The 15,922-nt window shown below is 37.0% G+C and overlaps 1 protein-coding gene across 3 annotated transcripts in view; it reads left to right on the forward strand.

The window, feature by feature from the left end:
- NOL10 (nucleolar protein 10) overlaps positions 1–15,922 on the forward strand; it is a 90,840-nt gene that overhangs the window by 5,459 nt on the left and 69,459 nt on the right. For 2 of the 3 annotated variants that reach the window (XM_007456920.1, XM_007456922.1), the window contains exons 3-9: positions 681–779; positions 3,494–3,571; positions 4,813–4,850; positions 6,204–6,340; positions 7,083–7,148; positions 8,587–8,647; positions 13,336–13,421. In XM_007456920.1, coding sequence (XP_007456982.1) covers positions 681–779; positions 3,494–3,571; positions 4,813–4,850; positions 6,204–6,340; positions 7,083–7,148; positions 8,587–8,647; positions 13,336–13,421 — 565 coding nt within the window. The remainder of the gene's footprint in view (positions 1–680; positions 780–3,493; positions 3,572–4,812; positions 4,851–6,203; positions 6,341–7,082; positions 7,149–8,586; positions 8,648–13,335; positions 13,422–15,922) is intronic. The other variant, XM_007456921.1, reaches the window with a different exon arrangement.

Raw genomic sequence — 15,922 nt, forward strand, 5'->3', positions numbered from 1 at the left:
CTGCTCGGTTGGTTTAGTGAACAAGGCAATAATGTGCCAGAGAGTCATACACAGTCCTTACAGTGGGCACATTGTTACAATAGCAGCCAGCAAGACTCCACACTTTCTTGTTGCAGGGAACCAGTTTTTGTGGGAGTACGTTGAAGTGCTTTGACCCAGAGATTTGCTCTACGGCTTCCTCTAGCCTGGATCTTCTCGGCCACAGATCAGTGCTGCCACAGAGGCAAAAGTCAGCTTGGTAGCAGCTTCTTGTATAAAGTTAAGATTTTAAAGGTTTAGACTTGTTATTATTTAGGAGAAAAAATGGTAAAGATTTTTGTCTTAGCCATGATCCATGATTGAATAACAATAGTGGTTTAATGTTTATTCTGTTGCCCCTTTATCCCGGGCTTGAAACTGGATGTTTGATGCACTGTTATGGACTTTTTTTTTCCCCAATTAACGATGACACTTTTTCCTTTTTGAAAAATAAAAATAAAATACTTAGTTTAGAAAAATAAGGTATGAGCTAAGAGAAAAGCTTGCTGTGTCATGGGCGGGGCTGTGTCCGTGTGCCTTCCCGAGGCTGGGAGGCACTGGGACGTTGCCGTTGGTAGTGACCCTGCTCTGAATACTGTCTTCCTGGACACAAGAGTACGCACATGGCGGTTAAACCAGTTATTTATCTTCTTTCTTTGTAGATGTTCGTAGGAGAATTGAACTTATTCAGGATTTTGAAATGCCTACTGTTTGTACCACTATTAAGGTATCAAAGGATGGACAGTATATTTTAGCCACCGGTAAGCGTCTTTTTGGTTGTGATTTACATATACTTCGTAGCAGGAAGTGTTATGGTGGGAAAGGTCACTTTTTAAAAAGTACCCTGACATTTTATATTACAAAATTGCAAACATATAGAAATACTGAAAAAACTGTATAGTGAACAGCCTGTCACCTAGATTCTTCAATAGTTTACTGTATTTGCTTTATCACATATCTGTCTACCCATCTTTCTGCCATCCATCAATCCATCCTGTTTTTTGATACATTTCAGAGTAAGTTGCAGGTATTAGTATACTTCACCCCTACATACCTCAGTGTGTGCATCATTAACTGGAGTTCGGTATTCGTTTATGGCTTTTTTTTTAAAAGATAAATTTGTATAAGTACATTGGTGAGTTTGGACAAATGCATACGTCTGTGTAGCCCAAACCCCTACCAAGATACAAAACATTCTTTCATCCACAGCATTCCGTTATGCCCCCCACAGTCAGTCCCTGCTCCCACTCATGTGTAGCCAGCCACTGCTGTGATTTATTTTTTCACCACAGACAAGTGTAGCCTGTTTTAAATGGACTTCATGTAAATGCAGTCATACACTATGTATTTTTTTGTGTAAGACTTATTTCATCTAGGACTTCATATTTCAGATTCATTCATGTCATTATATGTGTCAGTAATGTGTTCTTTCTTTATTAGCAAATGGTATTTCCTTATAGGAATATGCCACACTTTGTTAATTTATTCTTCATTTGGTGGACACCTGGGCTATTTTCATTCTTCGACTGTTATTGGTAAAGCATTATGAACCGTCTTGTACAAGTCTGTTTTGAGGACATTGCTGGGTCATAGGGTAGGTATATATTTAGTTTGATAAGAAACTGCCAGATGGTTTTCCAGAGTAGTCAGATCATTTTGTACTCCCACCAACAATGAATGATAGTTCCAGGAAAGGTCATTTTTATCATAATGATTTTCTCCATCATATACTAGTATTTTTTATGTCACTAAGATTTTATGTTATCAGTATTCATCAGTATCAAAAAGTCAACAAATACAGGGAACTTTTAATATATTATAAGTTAGAACAGCATTACCCAACCTTTTTTTTGGTTGTGATTTTGCTACATATATCCTGCGTATTGTCCACTTAAATTTTTTTCTTGGCTTAACATTATCCATCTGTATCTCTTTTCCCACCACTTTCTTATTTGACAACTTTTATACATCCACATGCTAGTCTCTTTTGTTCTGTGTCAATGGTTGTCTCATTACTAACACTGTCCACATTTTTTAGCATCCAGTTTCATGTTCAGAATCTAAATTATAATTGTAGACTATATATAGCACATATATCGTATATAGAGTGCGTGTGTGTATGTACTATACTGTATATTCCTTTTACACGAGATCTTGGGCTTTGACCCACGTGCCAGGAGACACGGGACTACTTCATTCCTTTCTTTCAAAAGTATCCTTAGTGGTTTTAAAAGTCAGTCTTTTTCTTTTCATGATAAACTTACAAAAAATGCAAACATTATAGAAGTACATACGATAAAACGTGAAAGGCCCTAAGATTGCACTAAAATACACAAGATATCACTGTGCTTGTTCCTCCATCTTCTTTCTGTACAGAGTACTGACACTGTCACTGTTGAGTTTTACAAAAGCCAGATCACAGTATAAGCGCCACCCTGCAGCCCTCACTGCACCCGCTGTACTCACTCTCCCTTTCACTTTGTAATATGTTTTGGCAGCTTTCCATGTCAGGAGTTACAGGTCTGCGTCATCCTCTTTATAACCTCTATAATGATTTACCATCATTTATTTAACCGTTTCCCTATCAGTGGACATTTAATTTGCTTTCAATTTTTGGCCATCAGTAAGTAATGCTGCGGTGGACATTCTTCATGTCTTTGGTACACTTAGGTGTGTTTCTGTAGAATAAATTTGTATAAGTTGAAATACAGATATAAGGTGTATGAGTATCACATGTTTTACAGATAATGCCAGATTGTCCTCCAAAGAATTTGTCATAATTTATACTTATCACCAAAGTGTGAGAGAACTTTTTTTGAACATCAACCTCAATGCAGATACTAACCAGTTTTTCATCTTTGCCATTTGATAGACAAAAACTATTTTTTTTGAATTTTATTTTATTTTTTTATACAGCAGGTTCTTATTATTTATCTATTTTATAAATATTGACAAAAACTAATTTTTAAAAAAATCTACTTTGGTAGATTATTTGTGAAGTTGATTAGTTATTTGTATTTCATACACAGGTGTATACATTTTCCGTGTCTTGCTTGTTTATATCCTTTGTTCATTTTTCCCTTGGGATGTTGGAGAGGGCTGGTTTTCTTTTTTTTTTTAATATCTTTATTGGCATATAATTGCTTTACAGTGTTGTGTTAGTTTCTGCTGTACAACAAAGTGAATCAGCTATATGTATTCATATATCCCCACATCCCCTCCCTCTTGAGCCTCCCTCCCACCCTCTCTATCCCATGCCTCTAGATTGTCACAAAGCATCAAGCTGATGTCCCTGTGCTATGCAACAGCTTCCCACTAAGCCATCCATTTTAGGAGAGGCTGCTTTTAAATTCTTTTTGTTTGATATGCTTATAATGAATCTTACTTACCTCTAAACAAAAAGTATACTCAACATATCTGCAGGATATTGATAATATGTCCTTTAGGTTTTACATCACATTAAATTTTTTTATAGGGACATATAAACCTCGAGTTCGATGTTATGACACCTATCAATTATCCTTGAAGTTTGAAAGGTGTTTAGATTCAGAAGGTAAGAGGTTATATTTGAAATCACAAAAATAGTTTTTATATTTGGCTGCTTTTCTGCTTTTTAAAATGGGCATGGGTTGTGTATCAGTTTTCTGTGCTGTGTAACAAATTGCAATAAACGTGGCAGCTTAAAAAATATTCATTTATTAGCTCATAGCTCTGTAGGTAAAGTCCGTCCAGGCTTTTCTGTGTTCTGTGCTCAGGGCTGACCTCAAGGTGTCAGCCAGGTGGGACTCTTCCAGAGGCCCTGGGCAAGACCCCTTTTCAAACTTACAGGATGTTGGCAAAATGCAGTTTGTTTTGGTTTTAGGGCTGGGGACCCCTCTGCTGCTGGCTGCCAGCCTGGGGGCATGCTCAGCTTCTAGAGACCCCTGCATTCTTCCTCACCTGGTCCCCTCCTCCTTCAAGCCAGCAGCACCTCATTGGATCCTTCTCGTGCTCTGAATCTCTCTGACTACCCCTCCTGCCGCCAGCTGGAGAAAACTCTGCTTTGAAAGGGCTCGTGTGATTATAAATCTTTCCTTTGCCATAGAACGTGATGTAATCACAAGAGCGGTGTCTCCTCACATTGATAGCATCCACCCACACTCTCCAGAGGAGGGGACTGCCCTGGGGGGAAGGTCAGCGGGGTCATTCTTAGAATTCTGCCTGGCACAGGGCGCATGTTGAAATGGGAGAGTTCAGGTATTTTTGTCAGGTGGCCCCATGTTTGAGATTGAGGGAAAAGAAGTTAATGGGATATGTATTCTCTTAACTTGTTTCACTGTCTTCTTTTTAAAAAACAGTACAAACTCCATGTGCTGCTAATAATAACTGTTTTCATTCTTTATTTTCATTTAGCAGGTATACTGTGAATGAGTAAAAAGTTACTGTTACCTTTTTTAAAGCAAAAAGTTTTGAGTTTTTAATGTTTGTTGTTTTACTTTGAACATCTCAGAAAAACTGACAAAATTTAGAAGTCATTATGTTTTGTAAATTTATTATTTAATTTGCTTCAGTTCTGTAGAAAATCTAGCTGATCTGTATAAAGAAACTATAAAGCTTTTAATTTTCCATTTGGTGTTTTGGGGGGCAATATAGCATGGAAACTTTGTTCTTGTGTTATGTAGGTGTAAAAAGGGAAGAAAAACCCAGCATTTGTATATAGTATTTGTGTTGAGTTAGAATCTTTGCATCAAATTTGTATTTTTGTTAAAAAAAGTGGACTGATAATTGTATTTTTTCCTATTTCTTATTTTTCAGTTGTCACCTTTGAAACTTTGTCTGATGACTATTCAAAGGTATGCTTTGTAGCATCGGTTTATCCTGCCTGTCCTCAGGAAACGAATGAGTGGGGTTTGTTCTTATGATAAGTGTTTTTATGATGTTTCCATTGTTAAATTTAAAATGGCTGTATAGTAAAATAAAACCTATTGTTTTCTATTAATATATACTTAGTTTGTCACATGTATGTGACAACTGGGATAGAGATAGCCTTTGGCCAGTCTACTATCGAAATAAGTTTGCCATAGCATGTATGAATGAAACCTTATCTATATTTTTAAGAATTGGTAGCAGTCATCTTTTTAGACCATCCTATGTTCTAGATGTGTGATTTTCATTATTGCATTTATTATTTTCGTTTTCTTATTCATATGTGAAAAGTACAGCAGCAGTGTTGTATGTTTAATTTTCTTAACCCTGCAAATAAGTGGTTGTGCATATACTGAAACAGTTCAAGACACAGCTAATATATTTATGTTTCCTTTTTTTTTTTTTAACATCTTTATTGGGGTATAATTGCTTTACAATGTGTGTTAGTTTCTGCTTTATAACAAAGTGAATCAGTTATACATATACATATGTTCCCATATCTCTTCCCTCTTGCGTCTCCCTCCCTCCCACCTCCTTTTCTTTCTTTTTTGGTGCCATTAGTGCATCTTTCAACTCTTGTAGTAATTTTCAACAGTTACAAGATTGTCAGTAAAAGTGCCTTATTCAATTTAAAATGAAAAACTTTTGGAGATGTCATCATGAAGGAAAATTGAATTTTCAGAGCTGACATGCTTTCTATGTTGTCTTCAGTTCTGGAAACTATGGGGTACAGTTTATCCTTTTGCCTCTGGTAGCCATTTGTCATACGTTTTGGGACTTGTAATTTTATAGTATATTTTCTCTAGATATTGATAAATTTGCTTTTCAATACTATCTGCAGATTTTTAAGATACCTTTGTAATACGTTAAAGTTAAATTTATACAAGGAGCCTATCAAACTCCGTGTGATAATAGTGAGATTACTAAAATGTGTTCTTAAGTAAAATAGGAAATGACTCACTGAGGTTACTGAGTAGTGCTCTACATTACAAAGTGCTGGCGCCAGATAAATGAAGGGCATTCATATTAAGTCTTTCAGTTAGAAGGTAAAGTTTGCCAAAAAACCTATCTAAGATGCAGGAAGGCATTAAGTAACTAATGGAGAGGTTTGATTCTCAAACACATTTCTTAACCATCATAGCGAGTTGTGTTTATACACATGCGTTTACAGAGAGCAAGGATGAGAGAGATCAGAGATTTTCTTGCTTTGCCGGTTTCAGTGATGATGATGAAATAAATACTTTAACCTAAGCAAACTAGTTTTCTTGTTTCATTTTCAGATTGTCTTCCTGCATAATGATAGATACGTTGAATTTCATTCACAATCAGGTTTCTACTACAAAACCAGAATACCAAAGTTCGGGAGAGATTTTTCTTACCATTATCCATCCTGTGACTTGTACTTTGTTGGCGCAAGGTATTGGGGTCTAATCACCCTTTGTTTTCTCCTTTCCACCTCCCCAAGCAACTTCTGTTCTTAAAATTGAGGAGAGGGATTAAAAGAAGGATAAGACATTATCCCTGCCTTATGGTTGCTCAAAGAGTGTAGTTCCAAAGTGACTGGCTCATTTAGGAATTACATCCTTGACTGCTATTAGCATGGTGCTCTAAATCTCGAGAGACACGGGTGACCCAATAGTGTAGCAGTGGTGTGGAGTCAGTATCTTAGCCCCATTGCATGCATTTTAAAACTTTTATTCTTAAATGCTACCTTCTTTATGATTATAAAAATAAGTCATATCCATTTTAGAAAATTGGGGTAATATAAAAAAGAATAAAGAAGAAAAAAATATCACCCATAATTATGCCACTCAGAGGAAACCCTTATTAGTATTTTATTGTTATTTCATTGTAGTCTTATATACAAACACTTAGAGATACATTTTGGATCTTGTATTCCCTGTGTTATTTGTAAATAATACCCTACTTAATGACTTCATAATATTTCCTTGGCACATGGGTCGTTTAAATCACTTTTATGCATGAACAAACTTAAAAGTAAGGTGGTTATCTTTTAGGGTTAGAATGCATTTTTGTTATCAGTTTTACAAAGGGAAGTGATGCTTTATGACAGATCCATGTTTCTAAAAGTTACATTTACTTGAAGAAACGTTCGTTGTAGTTTCCTGGATTTTTCACTTTATTCATTGTTTTGGCAGCTCTGAAGTTTATAGATTGAACTTGGAACAAGGACGGTTCCTGAGTCCTCTACAGACTGATGCTGCGTGAGTGTTTTGTTATAAGAATCCTGCTGTATTTACTTTGGCCGGGAGATGAAGCCAGATGCCCAGTTTGTTGTCAAATGACATGTGTTGCATGTAAGCAGAGCTCTGGGCAACGTAGGTAAAAGAGTAACATTAAATTTTTTCTCACACAAAAAATTCACTAGAAGACCTGGGGATGTTGTAAAATTAAAAAAAATTTTTTTTAATATATGTGAAGAGTTTTTAACTCACTCCAGAAATCCAGTTACTGTTTTTTTCTGTGTTCTTTAAATTTTCATTCATGATTTAGTTTTGTGATATTTTCTTTTATAGAGAAATTTTGAAATAACTTGGAGTACTATTTTTTAATTTTATTTTTTTATGCTTTTGCTGGCAGACATTTAAGATTTTTTCACGTTTTCTTTTCATCATATGTTATGGTCTGTACTTTTGTTTTATTCATAGAGAAATCCTTTAGGAATGAATCTGTCATAATAGTATTAATACTGAGTAATAGTAACAACAGTAGTGAAAGCACTTACTATGTGCCAAGCATTATTCAGGATTTTATATATATTCACTCATTTGAAACTTATAACAAATTTTTACAGTATAGGTACTATTGTTATCTCCATTTTACAGATAGGGCAGCTGAGACTTAGAGAGGGTTAGTAGCTTGTTTAAGTTCACACAGCTAGTATAGAGTGGAAGCTGGATTACTTCTCACCTATGTATATAATGAGCTTGTTGGATTTTCCTTATTGCTTTGAAGGGGATTTTTAAAGGTTGGAAGAACAGGTAGTGATAAAAACCAGGTAAACTCTGGGTTTCTTTTCCACATTGATTTGAAATACTCTTATTTTCTTTAAAAAGAAATTATAGTAATGTCATGATGCATCCTTGAATAATAAAAAGTTATATGCTCTTTAGTTGCAGAATTTCCTGTTTATAATAACAACTTTTATTTATTGTCTTGTAAACTCTAGACGTTGTGCTGAACATGTAGTGTTTTCATTTAATCCTCACAACAACCATATGAGATTGGTGAATACCATTTTTCAGAAAAAGAAAACGAGCCTAGATCAGTGTACTCAACAAGCTGGTCAGGTCTCAGGATTGGCGTAGTGATAGCCTGCGTTCTTTTTGCTTTGGGAGAAAATATATTGGGAAATGTGTTCTCGCAAATGGTGGAATAGTGTTTTTGAAGAAAGCCCTTCCTTGTCTCATCCCCTGGCAGATAGAGTGTCACCCTGGGGTCTGAAACTGCAGGGACTGTGTACAATGCACTGGCCCTTTTGATGCCTCGGTGCTTCGCATATGCAGATGAGCGAGAGAATCTGCTGCCACCTTATGCCCAGCATTGGGTTTACTGTTAGTTTAGAAAGTTTATTGAGTGTCTGTCGTCCCCGCCCCCTGCAAAAGTAGATGCTAAAACTCCCTTATCGCTTTACTGTTTTAGGGAGAATAATGTTTGTGATGTAAATTCAGTGCATGGCTTATTTGCCGCAGGAACAATAGAGGTAAGCGTACGTTGACTTTATTTTTTAGAACATTTGCTCTATATTTGATAACGAATAGAGTTTTATTTAAAGACAGCGTTGCTTGGTTCCTAAGAGCAGGGTGCTGATGAAGCCACAGGCCACTGGTTTGCATTTCGTATGGACCGTGGGTCATGTTCCACAGAGATACAGCTGTGCCGTTGCTGCAGACTGTGCCCCTTGTGCATTGATTTGGTCTGCGAGGGCCATCATCGTGGGGGGCGAGACCTGAAGTCGCTGCTGGATTGCCAGCTCCAGTATGATTGCCACTCTTGCTCTTAACAGGAGGCAGTCCCAGCTCTCTGCTGCTTGTCAGTTTTATGACTGACTTTCCCTGAGGCTTGTTTTTCTCATCAGTGAAATGGAGGTGATAATACTTACCTTGGCAACTGTATACAGGTGCTGTGCTGGTGAGAATCACATGAAAGAACCTATTTGAAAGCATTATAAACTGGAAAGGTATATGGGGTTGTGATTTGGACATCCTCTATAGTAGCATTCGATAAATGCACAACATTTTCATTTTAAACTACAGCACCTTTCAATCAGTGTCCTTCATGCTTACCAGAAGTTTTTCTAGATTTGCATTTTTAAATTACAATATTGTTAAATACTCATAATAAAAAAAGGTAAAAATGTCAAAAACGTATTATTAAAAAAGTACCCTTCTGTGCTTTCCAGTTACCAAATCCTCGTACACCCGAGGTAACTCTAATGGCTTGCAGTATTCTCCTTTCTTTTTTGTTTTTCTGTGTATGTGCAGGTATGCATATGTGTTAGTAATATGGTTTTAAAAGTTTTTCACAAAATTGAAATTATACCATGGTTCTTCATTTGCTTTTTTTTTTAATGTAATGGTATATAATGTACGTCTTTATACATTGGTACTTGTAATTACTTATAAAGCTAAAGTAATTTTTTAAAAATTTATTTATTTTTGTCTGCATTGGGTCTTTGTTGCTGCGCGCAGGCTTTCTTTAGTTGCGGCGAGCAGGGGCTACTCTTCATTGCGGTGCGCGGGCTTCTCATTTCAGTGGCTTCTCTTGTTGTGAAGCACGGCCTCTAGGCGCATGGGCTTCAGTAGTTGTGGCTCATGGGCTCTAGAGCGCAGGCTCAGTAGTTGTGGCGCACGGGCTTGGTTGCTCCGCTGCATGTGGGATCTTCCCGGACCAGGGCTCGAACCCGTGTCTCCTGCGTTGGCAGGTGGATTCTTAACCACTGCGCCACCAGGGAAGCCCCTAAAGTAATTTTTTTAAACTGATGGATAGGATTCCATTGTTTGAATGTACTGTAGTTTATTAAACCAATCCATCTGGATGAAATTCATGTTTCTTTGCTCAAATTATTTTTATGTTGAAAGATTAAAATTTGAAATGGAACACAGGTTGATTTAATGGAAACATATAAAACTATGTTGACAGTGTTATAATACTATTAAGCCTAAGTCAGGCCAGTGAAGCATTATCTTGCTAATTACTTTTCTTGAGATTACCAAGGGGAAGTTTTAAAATAATTTTCTTGAAAAAATTGTTTATTTGAACAGAGTCCTTGCAGAGCAAGTTAGGCTAGAAATCAGGAAGCTGCTCTGTAAGAGAAGTTATGTATTAGAGCAGGCTGCTCTTTCACCAGCTGTTTTTTGTTTTTGTTTTTTGCGGTACGCGGGCCTCTCACCGTTGGGGCCTCTCACTGTTGTGGCCTCTCCCGTTGCGGAGCACAGGCTCCGGATGCGCAGGCTCAGCGGCCATGGCTCATGGGCCCAGCCGCTCCGCGGCATGTGGGATCTTCACGGACCGGGGCACGAACCCGTGTCCCCTGCTTTGGCAGGCGGACTCTCAACCACTGTGCCACCAGGGAAGCCCTCACCAGCTGTTTTAAGACCAGCCCTGAGACTTGTTGAAGGGAGAGCAGAACCCCCCAGACCAAAGGCTGGGTTCCTGAAATTCCTTGGGTACCTTGATTACTGGGGGCTTGAAATTTGATATGCATAGTTAGACCAGACTTTAAAATTCATTTTACATTAATTTTTAAAAAAATAAATTTATTTCTTTATGTATTTTTGGCTGCATTGACTCTTTGTTGCTGCATGCGGGCTTTCTCTGCAACTAGCGGGGGCTACTCTTCATTGCGGCGAGCAGGCTTCTTATTGCAGTGGCTTCTCTTTGTTGTGGAGCACAGGCTCTAGGCGCTTGGGCTTCAGTAGTTGAGGCATGTGGGTTCAGTAGTTGTGGCTCGCGGGCTCTAGAGTGCAGGCTCAGGAGTTGTGGCGCACAGGCTTAGTTGCTCCGCAGCATGTGTGATCTTTCCGGACCAGGGCTTGAACTCGTGTGCCCTGCATTGGCAGGTGGATTCTTAATCACTGCGCCAACAGGGAAGTCCTAATTTTTACATTATATGTTGGATTTTGATTTCTTCTGTGATAGTTATTGTAGTACATATATTAAACATCATTGATACAATAATATTTACAAATTTATATTTTCCCAGTTATACCACAATGTCTTTCATAACTCCTCTCCCTGCTACCACACCAACCAAATCAAGGTCCATTCAAGGATCATGCATCACATTTTGCACTTGTTTTTCTTAACCATCCTTCTTTGCTTCTTTTAAATTATAAAAGAAATGCAGCTAATGATAAAACATTTAACAGTACTAAAAAGGGTATAGGTAAAAAGTTAGAAAAAGTTAAATTCTTTTTTTTTAAACATCTTTATTGGAGTATAATTGCTTTACAGTGGTGTGTTAGTTTCTGCTTTATAACAAAGTGAATCAGTTATACATATACATATGTTCCCATATCTCTTCCTTCTTGCATCTACCTCCCTCCCACCCTCCCTATCCCACCCCTCTAGGTGGTCACAAAGCACTGAACTGATCTCCCTGTGCTATGCGGCTGCTTCCCACTAACTATCTATTTTACGTTTGGTAGTGTATATGTGTCCATGTCACTCTCTCACTTTGTCCCAGCTTACCCTTCCCCCTCCCCATATCCTCAAGTCCATTCTCTAGTAGGTCTGTGTCTTTATTCCTGTCTTACCCCTCAGTTCTTCATGACATTTTTTTCCCTTAAATTCCATATATATATGTTAGCATATGGTATTTGTCTTTCTCTTTCTGACTTACTTCACTCTGTATGATAGATTCTAGGTCCATCCACCTCATTACAAATAGCTCAATTTTGTTTCTTTTTATGGCTGAGTAATATTCCATTGTATATATGTGCCATATCTTCTTTATCCATTCATCCGATGGTGGACACTTAGGTTGTTTCCATCTCCTGGCTATTGTAAATAGAGCTGTGGTGAACATTGTGGTACATGACTCTTTTTGAATTGTGGTTTTCTCAGGGTATATGCCCAGTAGTGGGATTGCTGGGTTATATGGTAGTTCTATTTGTAGTTTTTTAAGGAACCTCCATACTGTTCTCCATAGTGGCTGTACCAATTCACATTCCCACCAGGAGTGCAAGAGTGTTCCCTTTTCTCCACACCCTCTCCAGCATTTATTGTTTCTGGATTTTTTGATGATTGCCCTTCTGACTGGTGTGAGATGATATCTCATGGTAGTTTTGATTTGCATTTCCCTAATGATTAATGATGTTGAGCATTCCTTCATGCGTTTGTTGGCAGTCTGTATATCTTCTTTTGAGAAATGTCTATTTAGATCTGCCCATTTTTGGATTGGGTTGTTTGTTTTTTTGTTATTGAGCTGCATGAGCTGCTTACAAATTTTGGAGATTAATCCTTTGTCAGTTGCTTCATTTGCAAATATTGTCTCCCATTCTGAGGGTTGTCTTTTGGTCTTGTTTATGGTTTCCTTGGCTGTGCAAAAGCTTTGCAGTTTCATTAGGTCCCATTTGTTTATTTTTGTTTTTATTTCCATTTCTCTAGGAGGTGGGTCAAAAAGGATCTTGCTGTGATTTATGTCATAGAGTGTTCTGCCTATGTTTTCCTCGAAGAGTTTGATAGTTTCTGGCCTTACATTTAGGTCTTTAATCCATTTTGAGCTTATTTTTATGTATGGTGTTAGGGAGTGATCTCATACTTTTACATACTCATACTTTTACATGTACCTGTCCAGTTTTCCCAGCACCACTTATTGAAGAGGCTGTCCTTTCTCCACTGTACATTCCTGCCTCCTTTATCAAAGATAAGGTGACCATATGTGTGTGGGTTTATCTCTGGGCTTTCTGTCCTGTTCCATTGATCTATATTTGTTTTTGTGCCAGTACCATACTGTCTTGATTACTGTAGCTTTGTGGTATAGTCTGAAGTCAGGGAGCCTGATTTCTCCAGCTCCATTTTTCATTCTCAAGATTGCTTTGGCTATTCGTGGTCTTTGGTGTTTCCATATAAATTGTGAAATTTTTTGTTCTAGTTCTGTGAAAAATGCCAGTGGTAGTTTGATAGGGATTGCATTGAATCTGTAGATTGCTTTGGGTAGTAGAGTCATTTTCACAATGTTGATTCTTCCAGTCCAAGAACATGGTATATCTCTCCATCTATTTGTATCATCTTTAATTTCTTTCATCAATGTCTTATAATTTTCTGCATATAGAAAAGGTTAAATTCTTATTCCCCACGAGATAATCACTGTTAATGAGGCTTTTTTTTTGGGTATTTGTCTAAAAATGTTCTAGTATTTAAAATGACTGTGTTTTATTTGTTTAGGGCCGAGTGGAGTGCTGGGACCCGAGGACGCGTGGCAGGGTTGGCCTGTTAGATTGCGCCTTAAGTAGTGTCACGGCTGATTCAGAGTAAGTGGGAGTGAAGTCGCAGTTTAAATACTCATCAGCTTCTGATTTAAACAAACGTATCAACACTAAATTAAAATCAGTTGCTAAAGGGTGACACTCTTAAAACATGTTTATCTGAGGTTGTGGTTTTGTGATTGTTTTATGTAGAAATGCTTTCCTGTGAAAGCTCACTAAGTGGGGAAGCCAGATGGAATTCCTCGTTTATATAGTTGCCTTGGAATTTTGTTAAAACAAATACACTGCAGGAATTTGTATTTCCCATTCTGTAGGATATGGTGGTGGAACCAGGAGTCCACCACTCCATTTAACAAACAAAAATATGTGCTTTGATTTCTAATGTAGAGGGAAGCAATGTTTTTGATATTTTCTTGTTCCTATTTGGCCGTTCCTACGCTTAAAATAATTGGAAAAGTAAATCACGGTTGGGGGATGAAAGCCTCTAAAGCTTGAATTAAGTAATACCTATAAGCCCCCTGTCCTTTTCCCACTCACAAGAGTACTTACTGTTATACTGCTTGGTACATGTTTTCAGAATTTTTTTTTTTTTTTGGCCTTGACGCATGGCTTGCGGGATCTTACTGCACCAACCAGGGATCGAACCCTGGGCCCCCGGCAGTGAAAGTTCTGAGTCCTAACCGCTGGACCGCCAGGGAATTCCCTTCAGACATTTTTCTGTGCTCATATTAACACTTGCAGATTGCCACTCTCTTTGTCAGATCCTTGATATGGGATTAGTTGCTATAATCAGCTTGGGAATGCCCTTTCTCTGGGGTCTTGTTATTCATGGAAATGCCATTTTACTTTGTCTTTTCAGTTGATGAGACATTTATCTACAGTCATGTCACATAGGAGGTGGAGTGTTAGATGGGTGGGCTGAGAGAGACTAACTCTAAATTTATTGTAGAATTTTGTGTGATTTGCATTTTTCTGGGGGGGAGAAGAAATATAGTTCTTTCTTTTGAAAAAATCGGCTTTGTAAAAAAGCATTCTTGACCTAGAAAAAGAAGCTAAGAATCACTGAATTTAAAGATGTCTGTTTCTAATATATACATTTTTCCCTGTGTCATAAGTAAAGAAAAAATTTTTTCCATCTTTTAATTATGACATTGAAAGTGAGTATAGGAAATTTTTTTCCTGAGTATTGTTACTGAGTTTTATTAAAGTAATACTAGTGAATAACTTCATTAGTCATGGTGTGGAGTATAGTGTATTAAACAATCTAAAAATGGAAAACTCATTCGACATTTGATTTTTCATTTTGTTTTGGAATTACTTAGATATTTTTATTGTGAAATGTACACATGCAGAAAAACTCATAAAACATTAATGTGCAGATTACTGAATTATGAGTCTCTACATTTGTTAATAGAATAAAGCAACAGAAAATGCTTATTAGTATTCATCAAATAGGTATGAAAGAAAATGAATCAGAAACTTGTTTATTTTTAGAAAGTAGAAAATCAGGTTTAAGTGAAAGATACTTACTCACTCTGTAGGAAGCAAAGAGGTTAATTTTCTCTTACCCTTAAGCAATAACTTGTGTTTGAATTAGAATAAAGAGACTTGTGTACAAACTCTGTCATTAATTGTTTCATCTTGAAAAGTCATTTAAGAAAACAGGCCAGCAGGAGTTATTTGCAGTATGTCTTAAGGTTATTTCTACTTTAATGACTACAATAGAAGTACCATTATACAAAATTTAAGGAAGGGATGTTAAAAAATAATCTTAACTGTGGTCTCTAGAAACATGGAGTATTTTTTTCTTTTTTTAATAGAATATTGATTCACAAACATTTTTGGTGTCCTCTTTTGTCCTTAGGGGTGAGGCATTTTTCAGCTGTCATGATGGAGGTTATTTTATTTATTAAAATTTTTTTTTTTAGTTTGTAAAGATCATTTGTATTTAATGTAAAAAGATACTAAGCAGTCTCAAAAATGCACAGAAGAAAGTAAAAATGACTTCCATATATATACAGGTAGGTCTAATTTAAGTAACAGACCACTCTTGGTTCGTGAAGGATGCTTATAGTTTTTCACTAGTACACATCTAGTTACAGTTTTATGATTATTTCCTGGGAAAATATCAAGAGCTTGAACAGCATACGTGTTCTTAAGGCTTTTGGTACCCATTGCTAAATTGCCTGACAGAAAAGGTAACATCAATTTAAAGGTCTACCTACGTGTACAGAGTGCACATTCTCCCACCTTCCATAGCCCAAGGTGTTAATCCCGTTATAATAATACTAAGATGTCAGAAAGAGCCCGGGATATCAAATCAATATCAAAAATACAGCTTGGTAGAAATAATAGCTAACAGTACTTTCTGTTAGCCAGGTAGTGTTCTAAGTTCTCTACATATATTAACTTGTTTAATAAAACAACAACAGTCTTTGATGCAGGTACTGTTTTGTATTTATTTTACAGATGAGGAAGTGTTGACCAATAGCCTACGTAAGGCTTTAAGAATTATGTGTCAGAAGCATATTTATTTCTAGGGAAAG

Source organism: Lipotes vexillifer, unplaced genomic scaffold (assembly GCF_000442215.2).
Source record: "Lipotes vexillifer unplaced genomic scaffold, Lipotes_vexillifer_v1.1 scaffold390, whole genome shotgun sequence".
NCBI lineage: Eukaryota > Metazoa > Chordata > Mammalia > Artiodactyla > Lipotidae > Lipotes > Lipotes vexillifer.